This window comes from Conger conger, chromosome 16 (genome assembly GCF_963514075.1).
Source record: "Conger conger chromosome 16, fConCon1.1, whole genome shotgun sequence".
Taxonomy (NCBI): Eukaryota; Metazoa; Chordata; class Actinopteri; order Anguilliformes; family Congridae; genus Conger; species Conger conger.
The window spans coordinates 13,500,229-13,519,090 of NC_083775.1; the positions used below are offsets into that span (position 1 = coordinate 13,500,229).

Below are 18,862 nucleotides of genomic sequence, written 5' to 3' on the forward strand. Positions count from 1 at the left end.
TACAAGTAGGGCTTTCTGGAAAGAGCCATTGTGCGATGCAAGCTTGCAATGAGCCAGTGTCTAACTCAGACACCCTGTCCCTGGTTTCTGCTCCATCCAAAGCTATAACCACAGAATCATTTGACTTAATCAGACTTAATGAATGAAGGTCACCCCGTATGCCCCCAGACCGTGGAACAAGCTGAATCTGTAGATATCTGTGGATAAGAGACTTTTAAAGACCTACCTCAAATGCACTTGTCCTTTGGAACAATTTTACCTCTTAATTTTATCATTCTCAGTATTTTGTTTAGCCATTTTTTATTTTTTATTTCCATGTTATATATTCTTCTGCTTTCCCCCTCTATTACTCATCTGTTTTTACTTTTGTCACTTTCTCTACAAAGCACTTCGAATGGCACTGGGCGGGGGGCCCCCAGAGTTTCACCATTCAGAAAATGATCAGATGTAATCATCCATCAAACTCTCCTGATCAAGCTCAGATGGAACAGAAAACGGAAATGTCACTGGCCCTCCAGGACCCGGGCTGCCTACGCCCTGGTCTAAGTCTGGGTACGGCAGAGGGGAAGAGAGTTTGTACCATACAGTATAAAGCAGATTCAGCTGCAGTAAGACCAGAATGGAAGGGACAGGAAAGGGCTGCTCAGGACCGGAGATAATCTCTCCTGACAGAAAGCAGCAAATAGGAGGCTAAGTGACCAATAAGAGCACAGAGCAGTGCTGATATGATGCTGAGTGACCAATAAGAGCACATTAAGCACATCTGGACTAGCTCTGCACTCATCGGCCTGTAGGCTGTGAGTCAGCCTGTCTGGTTCAATCTTCCCTGGACTCAGTCACCGATTCAAGCCTGTAACGCCGCCAATCCACATCAATCTCCTACGCTGAAGATCACCTGTATTGGGAGCATGCTATCCTGAAACGCACCTGTATTTAAGAGCACACTATCCTGAAACTCAGCTGTATTAGAGGCAAACTATCCTGGAACACACCTATATTAGGAGCACACTATCCTGATACTTACCTGTGTCCAATCTTATATGAAAAGGCCCACTGTAGGTGCAACAGCTGGTTCTGCTCATCAAGGTCTTGATTGAAAACTATGATTGGTTGATTAGATGAATCAGGTGACCAAAACAAAAACTGCACCCACACCGGCCCCTTTCGGATAAGATTGGACCCCTCTGATGTAGACTCACCAGTGCTTAGACTCCCTCACACTGAGACTCATCTATCCTGGACTTGCTGTGTTCAATTCGATTAGATTCAAGCAGATTGAACTTTACTGTCATTGCCTTCTAAGTCAATGAAATGTGTCTTCTGCATTTGACCCATCCTAGTTACTCAGGAGCAGTAGGCAGCCACAGTGCAGCGTCCTGGGAGCTACTCCAGCTCTGAGGCCCGTGCCTTGGTCAAGGGCAACGGCAGGAGCACACCTAGGGGCAATTTAGACCCTCCAATTAACCGAATCTGCATGTCTTTGGACTTTGTTCAGCACCTGCTGGTCTGAGGCTCAGCTGAGCCCACTGTTCGGACGCCTGTGTTCCTGTGCGCAGGCCGTGCCCTGATTGGACCATGTCCAGCATACAGAGCGCAGGCAGCAACCAGCCCTGCCAAACAGGAGGCCTGGTGCCACAGCCAGGACCCAGCGCCCAGCGCCCAGCGCTCAGCGCCCAGCTCCCAGCGCCCAGCTCCCAGCGCCCAGCGCCCACCGCCCAGCGCCCAGCGCCCATCACCCACCACCCAGCTCCCAGCGCCCAGCGCCCAGCGCTCAGCAGCCAGCACTCAGCGCCCAGCACCCAGCTCCCAGCTCCCAGCGCCCAGCGCTCAGCAGCCAGCACTCAGCCATGCCAATCCCTCCAAGACGCATCATTTCCAAATGTGCCATGCCATAATGCTCATGGATATAAGTGGCATGTGATTAGTCATCTTCGTTTGAGCACAATCGCGACATCGATAAAACACATCTGAGGTCAGTCACATTATCTGCTGCACAGAACTCTTTATGTTCTGATTGACTGAAGCCACTCAAGATACATTACTTTCTATTCCTACATACGAGACACGACACACAGTACACACATTAAACGTCAGATATACCGCACAGAGCTTTGTGTGGCATGGATTCAATCAGAAGGTTTTGCTCAATTTAAAATAGAACTTACATGAAAGTACTCCTTTTTTCACAGATGGAGTTCAGCGATCACCAAAACTAATGAGTATATTCTGTTTTAATTGGAGGGGAAAGACATTCATATATTTACTTTAACTGAAGGCAAAATGTAGTCTGAACTAAGGACTGTGAACTGACGATAACCCCTGAAATCCACCCGAGCATCTGACTGTCAATCAATGTGTGGTGGGCAGGGCTGCCCTGCTCAGACTCCGATTGGCTTGTGTCTCCTTGGCATCAGAGAACTTTGTGTTCCCCTGGAAACACCTGCGAATTCAGTTTGGGTGTGGGTACTGTGGCTTCTGTGCTGCAGCTACGCTATGGAGAGAGTGGAGTCCATCCTGCTGAAAGCCAATGTGAGCAGTTTGCACTTCGCTCCCTTATCTTTGCTCTTTCTGGATAATCACTCGTGTGTGTGTGTGTGTGTGTGCGCGCGTGTGTGTGTGAGTGCGTGCGTGTGTGTGTCTGTGTAGGAGTGTGTGTGTGCGTGTGCTTGAGTGCAAGTGAGTGTGTGTGTGTGTGTGTGCAAGAGAGTGTGTGAGTGCGCGCGTGTGTGTAGGAGTGTGTGTGTGTGTGAGTGTGTACGTACGTGCGTGTGCAAGTGAGTGTGTGAGTGCGCGCGTGTGTGTTTGTAGGAGTGTGAGTGTGTGTATGTGCGTGCAAGTTAGTGTGTATGTGCGTGCGAGTGAGTGTGTGTGTGCGTGTGCGTGAGTGTGTGTGTGTGTGTGAGTGCGTGCGTGCGTGTGTGAGTGAGTGTGTGTGCGTGCGAGTGAGTGTGCGTGCAAGTGTGTGTGTTTTTGTGTGCATGCATGTGTGTATTTGTATAGTAACAATGTACATATGAGTACGTGTATAATGCATGCATGTATGTATGTGTGTATTTATGTGTGCATGCATGTCTGTGTTTGTATAGCATGCAGGCACATATGAATGTGTGTACGTATATTACACATGCACATATGAATGTCTGTATGTATATTACACATGCACATATGTTAGCCCTTCTATGTGTGTGTTTGTATAGCATACCATACATGCCCATATGAATGTGAATATTATGCATTGGCATGTGTGCACTTATGTGTGTGTATGCATGCGTTTGTATAGCATGCATGCACATATGTGAGCGTGTGAAAGTGCGACTGTGCTGTGGTGTGTGTATGACTATGAGTCAGAACCACAGAAGGCTCCAGATTCCCCCCCATTCCAGCCCAGTGTCCATACAGCCTGCAGCCTCGTAATACAACGTCTCTGCAGAAGCCCTCTGCTCCCTCTCTCTCTCCCTCCATCCCTCTCTCTGTCCCTCTCTCTGTCCCTCCCTCCCTCCCAACAGCCCAGTTTGCCCCCGTCGAACCCTCAGCCTCCTCAGACGACTGCACTACCTCATCACACGCAGAGAGACCAAAAGGAGAGAGATAGAGAACAGCCTCCAGCCCCGCATATTTACTAGCATGTGACAGAAAAGTGGCGCCAGGGGGATAGATCCACACATACCCACATGCACACGTACACACACCCACAAACACACACATGCACACATAAACGCACACACAATGATACACTGATACACACCCACACAGCCACCCACACAATGTCACACATACACATATACACAAGGACAGACACACACACACATGCGTATGCATATGCACACACACACCTACTCATACTGACAGACACTCACACACATGCATGCACTCGCACTCGCACACACACACACACACACACACACACACACACACACACACATGCATATGCACATACACACATACGGACACACTCAAACACACACATGCTGATGCATACATACACACACACAGGCAAACACAGGCACTCAGTCACACTCACTTACACACACACACACACACACACGCATGTACATGCACATACACACGTACTCACACACATGCAAACAAGGACACACACACACACACACACACTCGCACTCACATAGACACACACACACTTCACACTTACCCACATGCATACCAGGACACACACACGCACTTACACACATGCAAACAAGGACACACACGCATACACACACTCACAGAGACGCCCGCACACACACACTCAAACACATGCAAACCAGGAGAGACACACACACACACACACACTCACAGAGATTAGCGTTGGCTGCGCGACCTGCATGCTGAGTATTACCCCCCCCCTCACTCTCTCACTGAGCGGACCCCTCGAGACACCGCCACCGAACGCCGTACCCCAGCGTCGCCACTGACAACCACAAGCAGAGGCATGCGATGGAGACGGAAGACGTCATCTCTCCCAACCCCTCGCCACCCACCCGCCCCCCCCAACCCCCTCACCTGCAGCTCTCTCCACCTGCCTCCCTCCACAGCCTCAGACCCTCCAACTGTCCGTCAGGTACATGGAATCCAGCGAGCGTCGTCTGTATCTCTCTCTCTCCCTCTCTCCCTCTCTCCCTCTCCCTCTCCCTCTCCCTCTCTCTCGTTTAGACGCGCGGCGAGTGGCGGTGGGTTTTCACTCCGCTGATGTCGCTCATCTGCTCACAGGCGTGTTGGTTTCCTCCCCTCGGCCAGCTAATGAACGGATCGCGCCGTCGCTAATTAACTAGCTGGCTGGGTCCGACGGCTTGGCCTCCCTCCCCCCACTCCTCCTCCTCCTCCTCCTCCCCCCCCTCTCTCCATTCTCTCCCCGCTGTTCTCCAGTCCTGAGGTGACACGGGAGCCCTTTTCCGTTCACGAGCTCTGCCTCGTTCTGCCGTTCTCCTCCTGTCGCTTAGCTCTGTGCCGCGTCTCTCTCTATCTCTCCCCCCCTCTCTCTCTCTCTCCCTCTCTCTCTCTCTCTCACGCTCTCCGCTCTACCACTTCCCTCCCTCCCTCTCTCTCTCTTCCCTGCTCTGTCCCTCCCCTCTTCTAAGGCTGACCTTTGCAACGCGATATCATTGCTCTCCTTATAAGGGACGAGTCTCCGTGGCAACCACGGACTCCACCTGTCTGTCTCTCTCTCCCACCCTCCTTTCCTCTCTTTTCCCTTCACTTCTTACTCCCTCAATCTGTCTGTATCTATTCATCTTTTTTCTTTTTCTTTTTCTTTTGTCTGGTCTCTTTTTTTCCCCAGGAGTGACAGAATAGGAAAGTGACAGAAAGAAAGAGAAAGAGAGAGAGAGAGAGAGAGAGAGAGAGTGTGTGGGGGGGGCTTGTGTAAGGACACAGTGTGGGAACGTGAAAGGTAGTATTCACAGAGAGGCAGAAAGAAAGAAAGAAAGAGAGAGAGAGCTGAGGAGAAGCCTATCTCAGACAAGCCTATCCAATGACAGCGAACCTCAGACATCTACAAAAGCTGACTAGGAGGGCCCAGAAGCAACATCTGTCCTTCCATCTTAGCAGAGAACGATGTCTTTCCACCCAACATCCACCAGGACCTCAGCAAGTGCGTGTTATCCACCATGGCACCCGCCCCCTCTACTGAATTCACCCCCTCTCAACTGAATTCACGAGCAACGCCCTCCGCAACCATCGGAGAAAAATCCATCCAAACTTCAGACAGGCCTCTGGTCCGGTGTGAGTTCCATGGCTCGCTGAGGAGCTTCCCCCCTGCTAACTACGCCCATGAGGTCTTTCATGTAGCACACAGAGCCCTCCCAGACCCTGACTGACATGACTTTCAAACCCTCCAACAGTAACTTCTCCTGCAACAATGTTCATTAAAAAATATATACATACATAAAAACTTTGGAAGAAGATTTTGTGCACTGTACCATGACAAGCCTCTGAAACAGTAAAACGGGGGCGGACAGTGGAGGTCCTGGAAGGCCACAGGGTGGCCGTTTTGTTTTTGGTTTTCATCCTACAGACCGCAGCCAGTTCAGACCCAAGAGGGAGGGGGAAGCGAGTTAGCCCCGTAATCAATGCGAGTTAACTCCATAATGCTGAAATCGAACAGCTCGATGTTCATTCATTCATTAATTCATTATCCTAACCCGCTTATCCTGAACAGGATCGCAGGGGGGCTGGAGCCTATCCCAGCATACATTGGGCGAAAGGCAGGAATACACCCTGGACAGGTCGCCAGTCCATTTTTTTTTTTTTTTACCTCATGTGCAAACTTCACAGCAAGGAGGTCCTGGGTTCGAATGCCCGTCGGCTGGGGCCTCTCTGTGCGGAGTTTGCATGTTCTCCTCGTGTTTGTGTGGGTTTCCTCCGGGTACTCCGGTTTCCTCCCACAGTACAAAGACATGCAGGTTAGGCTGATTGGAGAGTCTAAATTGCCCATAGGTATGAGTGTGTGAGTGAATGGTGTGTGTGCCCTGCGATGGACTGGCGACCTGTCCAGGGTGTATTCCTGCCTTTCACCCAATGTATGCTGGGATAGGCTCCAGCCCCCCTGCGACCCTGTTCAGGATAAGCGGGTTAAGATAATGAATGAATGAATGAATGAATGAATGAATGTGCAAACTTGGGGTTTAGCCCTGGTGTCTTTATGGGAGTCCACTGTTTCAAGCACTATAGAATTAATAAAATTGAACTGAAGCAAACCTGTGTCAAATACATTTGAAGTGCTTTGAATTAAAATACTTCTCAATGCAATACTGAGCATACTCTGAGACTATTTCTGAGACAAGGTCTTTTGAAAAACTCTCCAGAAAGGGCAAACCCCATCTTCTGGTCCTCTTGGCTGACTCAATTGTATCAGGCAAGGTCAATCGAGCACAGAAAAGTATTCAGAACAAAACAATGACACATTGGGCCCAGGTCTGAACCGCTGGACGGCGCGGCTCTCCAGCACGGGGGTTGGAGTCGGCCGTCGGCCCTTACGAAAACCCGGCCGCTTCGCGGAAACCGAAGGACGAACGGCGAAGGTTTTACCGGCTCGCGGTCGCGGTCCCTCTCCCGGTCCCGGTCCCGCTCGCGGTCGCGGACGCGGTCGGGGGCGCCCCTCATGCTGCCGTGGGACGGGGAGGGGGAGGGCGGGTGCTGCGGCGGGTACTTGTTTTTGAGGTGGTCCATGAAGGCGTCGCGCTTGCGCTCCATGTCGGCCTTCTGCAGGCTGGTGAGGGCCTCCAGGCTCTGGGCGGCGATGACGGTGTGCCGGTGCTCGGACGTGTGCACCAGGCCCACGTTGGAGAAGCGCCGCGTGCCGTTGCCCAGCGTGCGGTACTCCCGCGGGTACTCCAGGTCGTCCGTGGAGATCATGTGACCCGCCCCTCCGCGCTCGGGGTCTGCGGGGGCGTTTCGGACGGGGCGGAGCCGAGGAGGAGGAGGAGGAGGTCGGGAGGGAGGATCGGCGGCGCGGCGCGCCGATGCGTCGAGACACGGACACGGGGTGGGGACGGAGGGAGAGAAGGGGGGGGGAAAGGGAGAGAAAGAGAGGGAGGAGAGACAGAGAGGAGAGCAGGGTGGAATGTTAACCGCGCAGTCATCAAAGTGCGAGAGTTTCTTTGTTGTATTATAGATCAGGGTTTTTTTTTTTTTAAGAAAAACTGAGAACAGAGAAAGCAGTCTAAAGCTAATGCACCAAAGAAAACAGTAAAACCTAAGAAGGAGAGATCTTTGATATTTGGTTTGTAATGCATTCTGAAGGACAGACAAATTGTTGAGATGAAACCTGTGAACGGGGGGGTGGGGGGTGGGGGGGGGGGGGGGGGTAGGGGGGCGGATGGGGGAAGCTACAAAGAAAATTCCCCAAACACACATTTTTAACTTTTTTACCCACAATACTTGGTGGCAGCCATTTAGCATCACTTACTAGTTTCATCAGACACTTCAATAAAAAAACCCCCTCAGTCTCTTTACAAACGACACACGACTGTGGGGAGACATGCACTTTCACCATGCTCCCTAAGCACAGTGCATCGCGTAAGAAACGCGACAGACGACATAGTCATGCACCTTCACCACGCTCCCTTATTCGCAGTGCCGTGTGAGAGACGACACAGACATGCACTTTCACCACGCTCCCTAACTGCAGTGCTGCGCGCGAGATGACAGACACACTTTCACCACGCTCCCTTAAAGGCTGTGCTGTGTGACAGACGACACAGACATGCCCCTTTTACCACGCTCCCTAACTGAACACTGCTGCGCATGAGACGACACAGACATGCACTTTCACCACGCTCCCTAACGAACAGAGGGTGAGCGGTGACACACTGACAGTGGACAGCGAATGGGAGCAAAGAGTGAGAGGCGCCGTTACCTTGTTTGGGAAAACAGGCCCCGGCGTTAGCTAGAAGAAAGAGACGGCCCACAGTTAATCAGCAGGCACACAGAGCTCCTTTATCATCAAGACTGCAGACATCTGTGAGGCACACATCCCTGATGATGCCGTCTACCTGCGCAGCTAGAATGAAGACGACGGCTAATCGACTCATATTCATCTCTCATTCGCCGCTTCGGGTTTGCAGGAACCGAGGCGCTCCTCTCAGTTCAGACTCAGGGGGGAAGGTTTTGCGCTTTGTAGCCACAGAATATGTGTTTGCGGCAGCGTCTAGGGCGATACTGTGCCAGGACCGCGGGCTGAGTTCAGATGGGCCCCAGTAGCCCACAATGCTAATCAGACGCCTGCCATCGTAATGAAATCGCACTGCTGCTCTGAAAATGGCACAATGCATTATCATCAAACGCATGCTGACCTGACTATTTCTCATCAAATGCACACCGAACAGACTATTTCTCATTAAACGCATGCCGACCTGACTATTTCTCATCAAATGCACACCGAACAGACTATTTCTCATTAAACGCATGCCGACCTGACTATTTCTCATCAACTGTACACCGAACAGACTATTTCTCATTAAACGCATGCCGACCTGACTATTTCTCATCAACTGTACACCGAACAGACTATTTCTCATCAAACGCATGCTGACCTGACTATTTCTCATCAAATGCACACCGAACAGACTATTTCTCATTAAACGCATGCCGACCTGACTATTTCTCATCAAATGCACACCGAACAGACTATTTCTCATTAAACGCATGCCGACCTGACTATTTCTCATCAACTGTACACCGAACAGACTATTTCTCATTAAACGCATGCCGACCTGACTATTTCTCATCAACTGTACACCGAACAGACTATTTCTCATCAAACGCATGCTGACCTGACTATTTCTCATCAAATGCACACCGAACAGACTATTTCTCATTAAACGCATGCCGACCTGACTATTTCTCATCAACTGTACACCGAACAGACTATTTCTCATTAAACGCATGCTGACCTGACTATTTCTCATCAACTTACCGTTATCTTATTCGCTGAATTTATACTCCACCCCGCTCACACCTCGAGAACCCTTGTGCGTTGGTGTGTATGTTAGTCAACAGCCTAGGCCAGCCCTATCACCTGATTGGCTGCAGTGTGTTATTGGATTGTTGTTGGATTGGCTGAGGGACTTTTCTCCAGAGAGAACCAGACTGAGGGAGCAGCAAAGTCTTCCAGCTTCATGATCATGTGATTTGCTTTTTCCAATCACAAAGAAGCTGCAAGGGCCTTTCTGCCGATTGGCTGTCTTATCAACAACCCAGTAGTTATCAACAATGTTTTTCCCAAAGTGGTTTTCTTGGCTTCTGAGGTTTGGCTGTTCACTACCACATCAGGTATGACTAAAGAAAAAAACAAAAACATCACCTATGTAGACGGTTATTTCTATTATGCTTTAAAAGATATGCCATATCGTACAGCCCTCAACCAGACCCAATATGTGCTACACGGCAACTTGGCAACTGGCTTCCACCGTAGTAACATCTAAACCCGCTCTGCCAGGCAGTAAATGGAGCTGGTGCCAATTGCGGATGGGAATTCCCAAAAAGGCAATTAATCCCTGTGCTATCACTAATTTTACAGCATTCGTGGGAAAAATCTAATCTAACATAATTAGGCCAGGGAACATCAAATCACAGTCCTTGAGGGCCAAAAACTGGTTGGTTTTCCACCCTCCCTTTACCAGGAAGTTGGGTGTGAAGACAAGTCTGGCACACATTTTTCAGTTAATTACCTGGGAGAAAAGAAAACCAGGGCTGAATTTGGATTTGAGGGCCAGATTTTATGATCCCTATTGAATATTGCACAGTGCAACGTTATTTGTATTTATGTGTCTTAAAGAGTGCCAGAAGGGTTTCCCAGAAGCAAAACAGCGTGACCGTCCTGGTAATTACTCTCATTCTCAGTGGGTTCAAAGCACAGAAATACTCTCTGACTCGATCGGGATCTTTGCCCCGCTGCATAAACAGGCTCCAGCGTTAGGGCCAGATGAAAATCTAAACTCTGACCCAGTCCATTATCGCAGTCCACATAACCTGAGCTAATGGCCAAGCGTTTCGGTAGCCTGCCAGAAATCCAGCGTAGCTAGGTTGTGTGCCCAGACCCATAATCTGTCACTGGCAGCAGCAAGGGTGGGGGGTGGGGGGAAGGAGGAGGCATCTTCACAAAGAACAAAGCTCCATCTCTGTGAAAAAAATCCAGTAACTCCAGGTAAAAACATTTTTATTTTTAATTGTTTTTTGTGCAGGTTAGATACAAAATGACAGCAATGCCCTGTTAATTCCATCCCCCCAGCAGCCTAACCCCCATGTCTTTGGCTTTGTAAAAAAAAAACAAATACTGGCTGCTTGTTATTGTGCTGAAAGGAACATGTAGCTCACACACAAACAAATCACACCCAGCAACAGCACCAGCCTCAGTCTGCGACACAAGCCAGCCCACACGACCCGTTACGAGGAGCGCGAGTCATTTGTCATGTTGTACACACACCGTTTGTCGTGCGTGTTGAACGCGCTCCCATATCGAAGTTGACACCCAGGCTGTTCAAGCAGAGATGGTGGGAAGCAGAGAAACAGCAGGGGCGGAAGTCACCGGGAAAAAAATGGGAATTTACTAAGTGGCAGGGGAACCACAGGGCAACCAATCACAAGCAGGTCTGACCTGACAGCCAATCAATGGAGCCACACAGATGATAACCCAATCCAGGCAAATTGCAGCCAAATATTCAGGCAGCAATAGCAAAAAAAACATTAGATGGTGTAACTCCATAACATCGCACTTCAATTTGTAAACCTGCTTTCTCTAACAAAGCTGTCACCAAATGGACTACTCTCCACAGTGACATCAAGATATACACCAATGTTAATGCATTCTCCCATGCAGTTAAAGATTGGATAAAGGCACCTGCCAAAATCAGAATATGAATGTTGGAATAGTCTCAGTTCAATCCCTGTCCTTATTATAGTTTCACTTTTTTTGTTACATGGAAATCAAATTTTTAGTCTGGATACTATTATATCAACTCCATTTTGTCGTGATTGTACATGATTGTGTTCATGTGATCATGACCAGCCAAGGGACTGCAGATGGAAACCCATGCATCATATTTTACTTTGTGAAATTTGTGTAAAAAAATACACCAGCTAATCGGTTTACCCACAATGCCGTGGGTGAGACATCCAGAAAGACAGACAGACAGAGAAGAAGAGCAGGCACTCCACAGAGCTCACAACAGAACAGGCTTGCCAGATGCCGGTTTGTACAGGTCCGGTGTGTGGTCCCAAATGGACGATATACTGTGAAGCTGCAGACAATATACTGTCCGGTCAGAAGAATTAATTGTTAGTCTGAAATGAATTCTCGTGTCAAACAACCCCTGGTCTGCGATCAATTCCTTACGATTGATCTCAAACACAATCAGACAAATTTATAGGCATACCACCCATAGTATAATGTACAAAATAAAAGCCACTTATTGAAAGCCAAATTCAGTTTTGAACTAAAAATTTAAACAGAAAAAAGTACTCTTCTCAAGCAGTTTATGACAAGCATTGTCTCCTTCCGTTCGGACCAAAGACACCATCGTATAATTTCCCAGGCCCTTACCAGGTAAGACACGGGCATCTCCTCCCCAAATGAACCAGGGGTTCTGACCGTGAAGTCCATCCCTCAATGACCAGCTCCTCCACATTCCCCTCTGCTGCCCCCTGTGGCACGGAGGTTGCCAGGCAGAGTGCACCCTCCGCATCTTAAACGACCACACACCTCTCCACCGAGAGAAGAGGAGGCTGCTCACGGACTCGTCCGCCCGCTCACACACAGCAGGCAGATGGAGAGAGGGAGGCTCATGAGTCAGTGTAGTCTTCTCCCGCGAGGCACAGATATGCCCCGGAGACAGGGGGTGGAAAGAGAGGAGGGCGGGGGGGGGGGGGGGTTAAGCAGCAGTTTTGTCTATGCAAACCGTGAGTGTGTCTTGCCATGAGTGGGGATCCAATTCTGCACCTGTGACTTCCACAATGCGCGTGTCACTCACAAGAGGCAAATTTACAGCACGCAAATTCACCCCGCCCTTCCAAACTATACTTTGGTTCATGGGCGATACAGGTTTTTTGGAGAATCATACTTGCACCCTGTTGAGCAGAGACTTATGGTAAGTTGTCTCCAGGGGTGTTTCGTAGCAAACGTACTGTTTAAAGACCAGAACAGGCTTCTCAATCCCCACCTCCCAGCTTTCAATTTGTGCACTAAAGGGTAGCAGAGAACAGAAGCAGCTGGATTCCTCCGAATTGTTAGATCGGCTCATTTAATAAAGCACTTTAACTTAGTCACGAATACAGATACGTGATACTGTCAAGCTGCCCACATGACCGTCTTAGTTTATTCACCGAGAAAAAAACGCCCTTTTGAGAATAAGCATTTGAGAAATTCTCAGGAGATGGGAAGGCAGGGCTAAGTCTGTGATTGGATGAAATTGCGGCAATTGAGCCAATCACATGGGCCGCTTTGACCTGCACACGACAGGAGAGCAAATGAGCAATTACCGGGACCGCAGCTTGTGAGGTAGCATGCTGAAGCGCACGTGGCGGGTTTTAGCCACTCACCCCCCCCCACCCACAAGTCCAACCGACATACGCCCCCACCGCCCCTCCCCTCCCCTCCCTCCCTCCCCGCTGGGTAATTGCCCTAACACACTGGGGGCTGCCAGGAATGCTGGGATACGCCAGTCATTCTAACAGGTCCATTAAACCCTCCGTCGAGAGCCGGGGCTTCTCTCCATAACTCATTCTAAACCACAAACGGCGCGCGAGCACCTACAGACATGGGAAGCGACGCGCTGTCGGGCAGCCATCGGAGCTGACCAGCTGCCGCAGGGAGATGCCGATGGATGTCGGATCTCCAGAGCGCACGCGGACAGCTGGTCAGACACGTCTTTCCTCGATGCCTGAAATTCAGACAGACTGAAAGCGTGAGCAGTTTTTATTTTTCATGTGATCAAAATACCAGCAGGTTTAGTGAAGAATATGTCCCACACACACACACACACACACACACACTCTCACTCTCACTCTCACTCACACACACACACACACACACTCACTCTCACTCTCACACACACACACACTCTCACTCACATTAACACACACACACCACCCCCAGTTACCCCTCAGAAGATACTATTAAAGAATTAGAGGCACGGTCACCTGTAACAAGTGCATACCCTCAATATACAAAGGAAAGAGATGCATACCGTGAGAGTTGACAGTGGTCCCTCATTATTAATTTAGCATTGCATTGTGGGATTTGTCTAGCTGCAGGAACAGGGGGGGGGGGGGGCTGAACCCAGACCAGAATACAGTCATAAACCATGTTGAATCCTGCAGTGTTCACCTGTTAAATATACAGGCTAGTCAAGGGGTCACACAGCTAAACTACCTGCATTCCCACAAAATGCATAACTGTTCCACATGCCCACACCGTTCCACCGTAATACCAATGCTTAGTCACCCAACGTCCCAGCAACGCTGAAGCAACGTCCCAGCAACGTACTGCAGTGATTTTAGTCAGCAGAAACTTCTGAAAGCAAAGGCCGGCATGACAACAATAAACAACTATAATCACTCCTTTAAAAAGCATGATAAAAAATATATAAATACAAAAGTAAGAGATGAGGTATGCCCACAAGGCAACATAACTATCATAGAAACATCTAGAAGGAAAGAGCACGAGCAAACTGTAACTGATCCTTATAAATGTATGATTTTTATCACATTCAGAGAGAATAAATCATGGCATATTTTGTCCTGGAGCAATCGTATTGAAAAGAATCATCTCTTTCCCTCTGACTGCAAGGCCAAATATTAAAGCTATGTATTTGTAAAAATTGCTCGTGCAAGATTTTGCTATTGCAGTTTAAATAAAACAGTCACCTGACATTTGCTGACCCCCTTACCACTTTCCTGCAAATAATTTGGAAAATATTTATTCTCTTATTGAGCGGCCCCCTCCGTATTCATGAGTTCATGGAAATGAAGAAAAAAAAGTCAACAGACGAGCCCGCCAATTCACAACCTGCATGGAGCCAAGAGAGGCAGTCCCTCAAAGACAGAAATAAAATAACTATACATCTTATGAAATAATAATAATACAATTAAAACAAATCTTATATGTAAAACTCTGGCATCAATCTTTCAGAAAGCATTAATCACCAGGGCGAGATGAGACTGAACGAGGGAGATGGGGGGTGAAGCAGTTATGCCCGCGTGGGAGGTATTTCACATTTTATTCCCGTGATTGTAGCTAATAAAGTGAAGTGTCTCCAGCGTGAACAATTCAACAATCACACAATTAACCATCAGCGAACAATGCTAGCGTCCTCCGTCTCTGTCATTAGAACAATGAGCGGTTCTGGTCCATAGAACGAAATGCCACCGCGACGTCCTGTCTTGTCACAACTGTCACGCAACTAAGAATGCACACAAAGTGAACTCGAAGAGGACTGCCTAACAGAGCGATCGCTCAACCTCCCAGCAACGGTTCCGCAATGTCATCCAGGTACCGATCAAACTGGCTAATGTGAAATATATTCATGAATATGGTGCCGATAAGTCCCTCACCTCTGACAGCACAGCTAACTGAACTAGCCAGCTTGGCTGTGGTGGCTTGGCTAACTGAACTAGCCAGCCTGGCCGTGGTGACTTGGCTAACTAAACTAGCTAGCCTGGCTGTGGTGGCTTGGCTAACTGAACTAGCCAGCCTGGCCGTGGTGACATGGCTAACTGAACTAGCCAGGCTGGCTGTGGTGACATGGCTAACTGAACTAGCCAGGCTGGCTGTGGTGACATGGCTAACTGAACTAGCCAGCATGGCTGCGGTGACTTGATTAGCTGAACTAGCCAGCCTGGCCGTGGTGATTTGGCTAACTGAACTAGCCAGTCTGGCGGTGGTGACTTGATTAGCTGAACTAGCCAGCCTGGCCGTGGTGACTTGATTAGCTGAACTAGCCAGCCTGGCTGTGGTGACTTGATTAGCAGAACTAGCCAGCCTGGCTGCGGTGACTTGATTAGCAGAACTAGCCAGCCTGGCAGTGGTGACTTGATTAGCTGAACTAGCCAGCCTGGCAGTGGTGACTTGATTAGCTGAACTAGCCAGCCTGGCAGTGGTGACTTGATTAGCTGAACTAGCCAGCCTGGCGGTGGTGACTTGATTAGCAGAACTAGCCAGCCTGGCTGTGGCGCAGGCTACACGGCACACGCTGTTCTCGTCGCTGTCTCAGAGACAGACGCGCAACTGGGCTCAGACGCCTCCTCTCCCCCATTTCTGTTGCAGGAGGGAGTCACGCATCTGTCACCAGTGGGGAGGGGAGGGGGGGGAGGGTGGAGAGATTCTGACATGTCAACGGGAGGGAGGAAGAGGACGGTCTGCCGCCTGGGCTGTCCCCCTGCGTGCTTGTCAGCCAGCCAGCCACACACACACACACACACCCACGCACACACACACACGCACGCACGCACGCACGCACCCACACACACCCACACACGCACACACACACACACACACCCAGACATACCCAGACATACCCACACATACCCACACACACACGCATGCACACACACATACATGCATCACACACACACCCACACACACACACATGGACGCACACACCCACACATACCCAGACATACCCAGACATACCCACACACACACACATACACACACAGACACGCACATACCCACACCCACACCCACACACACACACACACACACACACACACACACACACGCACCCACACACCCACACATACCCAGACATACCCACACACACACATGCACACGCATGCACACAAACATACACACATCACACACACCCACGCACAGGCCCACACACACACAGACACGCACTCACGCCTGCACATCGCCCACAGCTCAAACAGTAGCCCCAACCCTCAGCACAGTGCGAGAAATATGAGACGCAATGACATATGGAATACCCCGGCCTGGTTTACAACCACATTTTCCTTCTGATTCATTTCATTTAATCTTTTCTCCACAAAGGCTGTATTTCACAACAGGTGTGAGGAATATAAGAAAGTTTGATATCTAGAGCCACGTAGGCTCATCATTTCCCTTACCGTCTACAGAGTACCTGGCACCTACTACATCACTTAACTTTACACTGTAGGTTTATGTTCTTAGTCCTACTATTGCAGTGCTTCCCAAACCTGTTCCTGGAGACCTACTGATCTGTTGGTTTTCATTTCTGCCTTAATCTGGCCACACCTGCGTCTACTGTTGAATGAGATGAGCTCTGTGTCATGGTTGGAGTGAAAACCTAAAGGTAGATCTCGAGGAACAGGGTTGAGCAGCCCTGCTTTAGCTGTTGAATGAGGTGTGCTTTGTTATGGTTGGTGTGAAAACCTACAGGATGGTAGATCTCCAGTACCACTGTAGTATTGTAACACTAATGACTTGGCCTCCGTGCTAGGTGTCAAAGTTTTGTGTGAGCAGTTCAGCAAGTTTCTCTGAACAAGAGCACTTGCTAAGTGCCGAAATGTAAACGTTAATCAATGACTACACTTAAATTCTACTGCTAACAGGGGTTGGAGCAGAACTAGGTGGTGACTTTAAAAAGAGGCAAGAGCAGTCGTCTGGCAGTCAGAGAGTCTAAACCGAACGCAGTCTTCAAAGCTGACCCTCTGCACCTACTGCGAGGAGTCTTTAATCCCCACAGGGGGCACTACTGAGCAATGCTGGGGGGCCCTGAGGAAGGAGGGGGTAGGGAGGAGGACATGCCAGCAGGCCATGCTAATGAGGCAGCGTATGCTGGCTAGCGTGAGACAAGCTTTGATAACACCCCCCAGACTGAGCGCACATAACATTACATTAATGGCATTTGGCAGACGCTCTTATCCAGAGCGATGTACAGTTGATTAGACTAAGCAGGAGACAATCCACCCCTGGAGCAATTGGGCCCTTATTGTGGCTACACCAGGGATTGAACCAGTGACCTTGCGGGTCCCAGTCATGTACCTTATCCACTACTCCAAGGTCACACATACTGTACGTCTCTGTGCAGCAGGGCTCCACTGGGACTGTGAGTGCTGTTGGGCATCTGTGTGTGTGTACAGCAAGTGTGTGTGTGTGCCTATGTGTGCCTCTGTGTGATTGTGCCTGGGCACGATTGTGCACATATGTGTGGGTGGGTGACAGTGTGCGTGCTCACATGTGTGTGTGTGTGTGTGTGTGTGTATGTGTGCATGCATGAGAATGTCTTCAGTGTGCAAGTGTGCATCTGTCTGTTTGACTGCAGATGTGTGGATGTTTGAATCGTGCGTGCCTATGCATGTTTTTAGTGTGTAGGTTAATCTTCACGTGTGCAACCAAAGAAGCGCGAGTCGATATTTCACACTGATCCCACCGCATGGTGCTCACAGACTGCTGCCTTCGCTAAGAAATTGGGACAGCGTCAGCGTGTACACTACATGCACATACGTGTGCGACAGGCGTTCACGCTGGTCCACTGTGTTGGTGAGTTATTTATAGAGCGTGATGTAGGACAGTGAGGCGTGCTGGCCCTCGGCCGCAGACGTGTTTATATTTAGTGTCAGTAGAGGAGTAACTCAGGGACAGAGCAGTGAATCACGGACTGGGAGGGCAGTGAGAGTCGCTCACCATTAAACCAATCACCCCCCGCCCGCGGGGTGGTACGCCCCTAATAAAGTACATCTTCTCAACAGCCTGTAATTACCACCTGAAACACAACCGCGTGTGCGCTCACACGCACTGGGGGCATCGCTCTGATGGGAACTATCCCAGGGTGCATCGCTCACCGTCTCCCAAGGGCAGAGAATCAGGAGGAGATTGGCACTGCTGCTGGCCACCTCAGGGCCAATCGATTGGGTTCTTGCAAAAGCGGGCACACACACAGACGCAGACACACACGCGTGCACACACACACGCGCGCAGACACATGTGCGCGCGCGCACACACACACACGCAGGCACCGGTCCACACACAAGCACACACATATACGTACACGCGCACATGCACACGTAGGCACACACAGGTGCAGATACATACGCACACTAAATTGCACACACACACGTAGGAACACACTGGTGCAGATACATACGCACACAAAATTGTACACACACACACACAAAATTGCGCACACACACACACACGCACGCAGGCACACACAGGCGCACACAGAAGCATACACAAATATGTACGCGCACACATAGGCATGCACACAGATACAGGTAAGCACACAGACACACAAACAAACACATACAAATGAGCACACACACACAAATCACCACGTGCATGCACAACAACAAACAATAAACACAAGCACGACTTTCAAAAACATAAATATCTGAACACACACACACACACACGCACGCATGCACATAAACAATAAACCAAGCTAAA

General features: G+C 49.6%; 1 protein-coding gene across 1 annotated transcript in view; it reads right to left on the reverse strand.

Moving 5' to 3' along the window:
* The window catches only part of LOC133114584 (SRC kinase signaling inhibitor 1-like), a 71,151-nt gene extending 63,801 nt beyond the window's left edge, over positions 1–7,350 (reverse strand). The window contains exons 1-3 of the mRNA XM_061224100.1: positions 7,112–7,350; positions 7,024–7,044; positions 5,148–5,151 (exon numbers count right to left, since the gene is read on the reverse strand). Coding sequence (XP_061080084.1) covers positions 5,148–5,151; positions 7,024–7,044; positions 7,112–7,350 — 264 coding nt within the window. The remainder of the gene's footprint in view (positions 1–5,147; positions 5,152–7,023; positions 7,045–7,111) is intronic.
* Between the last annotated feature and the right edge of the window lie 11,512 nt (positions 7,351–18,862).